At 36.7% G+C, this 7,882-nt stretch overlaps 1 protein-coding gene across 1 annotated transcript in view; it reads right to left on the reverse strand.

Annotated features, from left to right (window-relative positions):
* TDRD5 (tudor domain containing 5) overlaps positions 1–7,882 on the reverse strand; it is a 46,066-nt gene that overhangs the window by 8,386 nt on the left and 29,798 nt on the right. Inside the window, exons 11-16 of the mRNA XM_011361276.1 lie at positions 4,630–4,830; positions 3,970–4,128; positions 2,504–2,662; positions 2,217–2,399; positions 1,326–1,466; positions 21–117 (exon numbers count right to left, since the gene is read on the reverse strand). Coding sequence (XP_011359578.1) covers positions 21–117; positions 1,326–1,466; positions 2,217–2,399; positions 2,504–2,662; positions 3,970–4,128; positions 4,630–4,830 — 940 coding nt within the window. The remainder of the gene's footprint in view (positions 1–20; positions 118–1,325; positions 1,467–2,216; positions 2,400–2,503; positions 2,663–3,969; positions 4,129–4,629; positions 4,831–7,882) is intronic.

A 7,882-nucleotide genomic window follows, 5' to 3' on the forward strand; every position in this document is an offset into this window, starting at 1 on the left:
GTCGGCAGGCTCAAACGGGCTCCCTTCTGCGGACTGCTGCGCCTGCACGAGAGAGACGTAGAGCTCCTCCAGTTTGGGCAACGTGGAAGAGTCCAAAGAACTCTGTAAGTCTGGTTGCTGCGGAATGGGAAAAATGAGGCAAAAGCATGACAAGTAACTGTAGCATCACAGAAAGAATTAAGCTTGTTGTTTCCTTAATTATAAACAAAAGATAGTTTTCCTATTATGAAAAAGTCCTCGTTTTTAAGAACCTAGATATTCTCTAGAAAAATAAGTCCTTCTCTAACTTAATAACCATAGATTCAATTTAAAAAAAAAACATTAATTGAACACACATTATGAGCAAACAGGGTACCATCTGTCGCCATGCACAGCCAAGGAAGATGCAGAAAATGCGACAACATTCCCTGAGCACTCAGTCGGGCATGGTGCTGGATTATTTGCACATTTCTTCATTTAAACGTCAGAATGACTGTTCTAGGTGTTATGTCTTCATCATAGCTTTTTTCACTTAGTATAATGCTTTTTACAGAGAGAGGGAGTAAGTTTCCCTAATGTCAATCAATAAATGACAAGGCAGAGATTTAAGCGCAGTCCAGTCTGTGTTCTCTGTGCTCGACCGCCCCACCTCCCAGTGAGATATGATCCCTGTCCCTAAGGAGCTCACGGTTAGGGAACCAGTGTGTGTGCTGCACCTGGCCACGAAGAGAGGCATTACCTGCAATCCGCAGTGTGAACAACATGCTAGGAAAACACAGAGTGAAAGGAAGGCTCCTCAGAAGCGTCAAATGGAATATTAAGGAGAGAAACAGATGAACATCCCAGAGACTGAATCTGGGCTAAGTGAACGGAGTGCCAAATTTTAACACACAAAAGTACAGAAGTCTGGTAGTCGAATTTCATGAGTCACTCAAATTGTCCTGCTGTTTTCAGGATACTCATAATATAATTGAGAAACAAGAAACAAATGGATTTTGTTCCCTGGTTAGCGCTTTCTGCCAAAGCAACATAAAAGAAGAAAACTGGCCTAGACAACAGGACAGATACAGAGCTTAAAATTTATAGCTGTTACACAGAAATACCTGTTTCTCTATCCCTGCCATAGATATTTAATCAATCTTTTAATTTTAGGCTCAAGATTTTCTTCTGAAGAGATGGAGAACTATATTAAGTTCACGGAAATTAATTTTAAAATCAACATACATTTTAATAACATGTATTCTGTCAGATGCTAAGGGAAGGATCATTAACGAGAATTTTACTCTCTAAAAATGAAAGCACTCCCTCATGCAAACCTGTGAAAAGAACATTCATTAGACATTTACCTTTTGAATCCCAGTTGTCCCAGTATTTTTTTCCTGAGCACCTGGACCTTCTGGTTTTTGAATTTCTTTCACTCCATTCACAAGGCCTGAAGGCTGCCATGAATCATCCCATATATCTTTGGGTGTAGAAAAACACCAATCCTATGGAGGAAAAAATTGCAACAATAAACTGAGATATAGTGCCACATGAGCCAAACAGAGGATAACATGGGCAAGGTGAAAGCAAGGAGGCGATGTATGTTAAACCAGAAAAGGTTTGTATTAACTTTCTATCTCAGTGTGTCTCCCTGCATTATTGGTGCACACCCATTATCTCGAATTCCTTTGAATGTACAGATCTCCTAAAAACAAATACAACTTATCTGCGGTATTTTCTTTAATACTGTTTTCAGGCTACGTGATTTTTCATGAGCATCTAGTTTTTAAATGGCATAAATTATAAGGAGCAACTTAACCGCAGAAATTTCTTCTTTTTCATAACCAGGTGGAAATAAACTAAAATTTAAATATATAGTTAGAAGCAATATTAGCAAATATTCTCATTGCAGAGATCCAGAGGTTAACTATTACAAGACTAATGCGACAAAAACAAAATCAGGGAAAACAGTTTATTTATAGATACTAAGGCGGCGACTTGGTGCCAATGATGAAAAAAAATCATGATTGAAAGGGCAGATAGGCACGGTGAGTCCATGATTTATTCTTCACTGCTTCATCCTATCCCTCTTCCTACCACTACTACCTTTGGAAGAAAAAATGCATTCTTCTGAATTCTCTTCTGATAAATCACTTTGAATTCCAAAACGTATAGCTTTCCTGAGGTGTGGACAATTAAGTTTACAGTTCCTTTTTTCGGTAGTGATTTGCTTTCTTTTTTCTCAAGGATCTAACCTTCTCTGGCATTTCTTCACATGACAGGTATGGCTTCCTTCCACCAAGGTTGGAGGTAAATAAGTGGGAGGCAGCATCACCTCCTTTTCCCATTTTAGCTTGCGAAGGTAACCAGTTCTCATCCCAAATATCATCACCTATGGTCACTGACTCCAGGCACGGCATTCCAGTGGGGATCGCATCCTTGAATGTATCAGAAGACAAAGAAAAGCTTTAATTTACAGTTCCCTTCACTGATGGATATTACATTAATCGCATTTTCAAAACACGATCTTTCCTTCTCCTACCTCATTTTCTTCCTTCAGATCCTTTGGCTCTGGGATGAACCACTTTGGATCTTCGCAGCTCTTATCTTGGGTTTTCAAAGAGCTAAATTCGGAATCGTTTAATGGCTCCTCTGACTCAGATTTAAGGTGAGTGAAAGTCTTTTCATCATTAATATCTTGCTAGTAGATATGAAAGTTAAATTAGTTGATTTCTTACACTAATGCTGTTTCCAAAATCTACATGCCTATACTCTGGGGGGAATTTTTCCCTGTGGTTCATACAAATGCTACATTATTTTCTAACTCTATCCATTATCCTGGGTCGTCTCATCCTGCTAAACCAGTTCAGACCAACAAACATTCATGGAGCATACATTATGAAATGTGTAAAGGGTAGCTCTGTGGATTTAGAGCAACAGGTCTCTGCTCTAAAGCAACTCAAATATAGCAGGAAGACACACAATCGGATAATCACAGGACAACCGCCAATGTAGATAGAGCTCTCACAGAGATAGGACCAAAATATGATCAGAAGGGAAGGATGTCTAAGAAGATATAATGAAGGAGATAACACTAACTGTAAGGATGTTTCAAAAAGGAGTAGGAGTTACAGGGAACTAGGTGCATAAGAGGCTGCGGGCCCGGGCGGGGGAGGAGAGGGGTGGGTGGGTGGGGTGTCCGTTGAAAAAAAGTGGTAGTGGTTCAAGACAAGAACCACTGAGTGGAAGATAATGAATAACAGTTTTTCCACTCACGTGTATCCTCCATGAAGGCAAAGACTGTAATGACTGTTTTTTGTATCATCAAACCACATACAACACTCTACTTATATCTAAAGTGTAAGTATGACAGTTCCAACCTGGGAAAGTGGTTGTGAAGACAAATGAGTTAGTATAGGTGAGTGCTTACAACAGTGCCTGCCACACAGCACGGGTTCAGTAAATGTTGCTACTATTGTTATTATATTCTTATTTTTACTATAACCACTGGAATAATAATAATACTAATAGTTGTTGTTGTTGTTGTTGTTGTTATTTTACTACTGTGGGTGGGAGTTGCCAAAAGGTTTATAGAGAAAGGAAAAAATGAGAACACTCGAAGAATCTGAGCAGTGTCGGGGGAAGACTGGCTTTCAGATGAGTGGGAGGGAAGCCACAGCTGCACCGAGGCGGCGATGGCACTTAGTGCCTGGGAGAGTTTGTACGAGAGGAAACATGACTGACACAAAGGCATAAACCAGCCAATGATGAGACACGGTAACTGCTCAGGTCACTGTGTAAAGCTTCCCAAGTTTCCTAGGTTTGGAAAGCCTCAGTTTCCCCATCTATAAAATAAGGATAATTATCGTAACTATGTCACAGGGATTTTATGAAGATCAAATAAAACATCATACTTAAAGTGCTATTTATAATGTTTAGCACATAGTAAGTAGTCGTAAAATGTTAACAATAATAAAAAGAATCATAATATTTGCAAACACCTCTTACCAGAGAATATAAATCGCTCTCTTTTAACTGTGGACTTATCTCTCGGTCTTCGTTGAAGTAATGCTGCTGGGAAGGATAACCCAGTTCTGACAGGATGACATCCTCTGGCCCTGCACTGGACTTAGTGTATAAAGCTATAGGATTGAGTTCTCCAAAACCCTAGGATTAAAAAAAGGAGAAGAAAGGGTTTAATTACTCAGAAAAAAATGAAAAAGCAGTTCATAATTTTCAAATGTTGTGGAAATGTATTATCTTTTAAATTTTAATAGTTAAAATTTCCATATTATAAGTTTTTCCTAGTCACAAAAATTATTAACCTCAATGTTAATGGCGATGTAGACATCGCTGTCAATAATTACAAAATAAGAGATTGAGAGTGTTGTTCTTTTCTAAGAACACCTGAGAGAATTAAATACTTTGGGGTAATTCTTCGATTGTTTAAAATAAAAGCATTCACATTCTAAAGGACAATAAGCCAAATGTATTTTTTCTGTGGTCATCTGAAAATTAAGACAGTATTCTGCATTAAGAAGACAGGAATCTCACAGATGTCTCAAAGATTAAAGAATAAATTGAATAACCTTCTGTTTTAAATTCTCTTATACCCCGAAGTGTCGAGATAAAATAAAATACATTATAAAATACATCCAGACTGCTCACCTTAGAAGGGACATTTTCTCGGCATACAATAGCATGGCCCTCTGTTCTCAAGACATGATGGAAATAGATGTCTTCATTTGAGGATGTATCACACAGAAAAATGTTAAGGATTCCATCTACGTATTCATCTACCACCCCCACTAATGGCTTCAAACCACACAACTTCTGGAACTGCAAAATAGCTCTTGATGTCCAATATTCCTGAAACATAATCAAGATATAGATTCAGATGATAAATTCAAACATGAAATTCAGTAACCAAAACCAAAAATAAATTCATAATGAACTAGAGATTTCAGCAGAAAAATAAAACCATAAAAATACTATAACAACACATAGGAGGATATTTATGATTTGGGGATGAAAAAGTCAAAATAAAGGGAAAATGATGAAAAATGTGATTACTGAAAAAATGTATTATTTAAGTAGTGAAAACTTTAATTTCCAGAAATGGTTAGGAGGGTTGGGGGCTGGGTGGAAAAGGTCAAGGGATTAAGAAGTACGAATTGGTAGTTATAAAATAATCACAGGGATGTGACGTACAGCAGAGAGAATACAGTCAACGATATCGTACGCCGGGTGGGCACTAGACTAATTGGAGGGATCACTTCATAAATTATACAAATGTCTAACCACTATGTCATACGCTTGAAACTAATATAAAATCATATTGAATGTCAACTCTAATTGAAAAAGGAAAAGAAAAAGAGAAGAAAAGGTTGAGTTAGATTACTGGAACCCTCTCACATAAATAATTAAAATTCTGGATAAAATATTTTCAAAATGTATCCAAAAAGCATCAAAGAACTGATAAAAGTATAATTAATTATCAAGCCAAAATTAAAGGGAAAGTGGGAACAATTTTTGCCTTAAGGGTATCTGTTAATCCAGGCAACTTTGAACTTTGGTCAAAGGGAACAGAAATCAAAACCAGTGTCTGCCCATGGTAGGGAGTAGAGTGGAGAACTCTCTTTCATTATGCCCAGTCCTTGTAGGGGTACACATTCAGGACAAGGGGGAAAAGAAAGAAACTAGCTTTCATGTGGACTTGCAGCTCCATTTTTGCACCACTTGGGTGGTACATAAATCCTCAAGTTGTTCGTTGAAAGTCACAAGGTTCTGGCCTGGTAGTATTCCTAGGCAACTGGCAAAGTGAATGGAAATCTCCCTGGAGGTAGGCAATCTCAGCCTATATTATTCATCTATTTTTACAAATAATTTTTCAAAGACAATGAGCAGTATATAGATAGACAAAGATAAAAAAAAATACAAAGGAACAACAAATCATAAGAACAAGGAAAAACAACATAACAAACAAACCCTCAAAAACTTTAGACATTTGAAATTCTAGACAAATTATAAAACTAAATTTACTCAGCTTAAAGTAAAAACAAACAAACAAACAAACAAACGGATTAATTTGAAAGCTTCTACGGAGACTAGCAGTTTATAACAACTGATCTAGTAGAATTACAGAGAACTTTTAGAAAGTAAAAATACAATAATCAAAATTAAAAATTAATAGATTGATTCAACAGCACATTGGTAAAATTAAAGAGTAAATCGGTAAACAGGAAGATAAATTGAAAAAATGAACAGAATGCAGCATGGAAAGATAGAAATATGTAGAATAACAGAAAAGAGGTTAAAAGATATGGAAGATAAATTGAGAAAGTTTAACATACTTGAGCTACAGTCCAAGAAAAAAGAGAGGCAGGCACAGAGGGGCTATTTATATCTATATCTATCTCTCTATATATGAATATGGGGAAAAGACAATACTTGAAGAGATAATGGCTGGGAATTTGCCAGATTTAATGAAGAGTAACAAGGCACAGATAAAAAGAAGTCCAATGAACCACAAGGTAGAATAAATAAGAATAAAGCCACACATAAATATACTAAAACTGAAGAACACAAGCAACAAATAAGAAATATTAAAAACAGCTACAAAAAGGACATTGCCTACAAAGGAACGTCCATTAGACTGACAGCTGACTTCTCAAATATGATAGGGAAACCAGAAACCAGTGTAATGATATCCTCAAGGTGCTAAAAATATTAACTACTGATCTCGAATTCTGTACCTACTGAATTCATCTTTCAAGAATAGGTGCAAAGTAATATTTTCAGGTAAACATAACTAAATTTGCCATCAGCAAACCCTCATAAAATGAAATCTTAAAGGATACAATTCAAATAGATGGAAAATGTTCCCAGATGAAGAGTTTGGTAGTAAGAATAAAGAGCTAAGAAACAGAAATATGTAACTAAATCTAAATGGATATTATTACTTTTTCCAGTCAATGTCCTGAGGGGTTAAAAACCATTAACATTAATTACACAACAAAAGTAGATCGGAAGAGGTTAAAGACATTAAAATGTTCTAATGTCCTTACATTGTTATACACATATATATTTCCTAGAGTAATCACTGAAATAACAGTGTCTATTAGTACAATGATTTCAAAAAGCTCTTCAAAATAAGGCATGCAAGGTGAGAAAAAGAAAGAGTAGGTAAGCCAGTGATTTCTCACTCGTTCTGGAAGTCAACCATTCTGTGGCTCGCTCTTCAAGCATTTTCCCCTAACTTCAAGCTGTTCTGCCAGTCCCAAACAATTTTTGCTAACTCTTCAAACCATTGAGGCTGTATACTGGGGAGTGACCTCAGGAAGAGGCTGAAAAACTCATCATCTTACCTACTGTAGTTTGACTTCTAAGGGTAGATTTATGCTTTTCTGCCTCCTTCTTTATTTTATCTACGGGAGTTAGCACCAAACTACTCTGTTGTTACTCTGCATTACCAAATGCATTAACCATTTCTGAAACCATAAAAAAAATATAGAAATAAAGTGAGATACATTCATTTAGTTAAAAACATGACTGAGTACCTACCACGCACCAAGCACTGATCTAGGCACTAGAGATACAGTGGTACACAAAACAATGTCCCTGATCTCAGGACCTTACACTTTTGTATGGGAACAAATAATTAAGATAATACCAGATAGTGTTATGAAGATGAAACAGAATGACAACGAATGACTTAAGTGGAAGGGCGCACTTTAAATCGGCTGGTCAAGGAAGTCCTTCTTGGACAAATAACATTTGGGCTTAAAACTGAATGACAAGGAGGAGTCAACCATGAGGATTTTTTGCATAAACTATTGCACTGATCAGACTGGGCCAAAGCTCTAAGGCCAGAAGCAGTTTAGGAAGGAAGGAAGAAAACAAAACAAAGAGAACCAATAGC

This window comes from Pteropus vampyrus, unplaced genomic scaffold (assembly GCF_000151845.1).
Source record: "Pteropus vampyrus isolate Shadow unplaced genomic scaffold, Pvam_2.0 Scaffold65, whole genome shotgun sequence".
In the NCBI taxonomy this organism is placed as follows: Eukaryota; Metazoa; Chordata; class Mammalia; order Chiroptera; family Pteropodidae; genus Pteropus; species Pteropus vampyrus.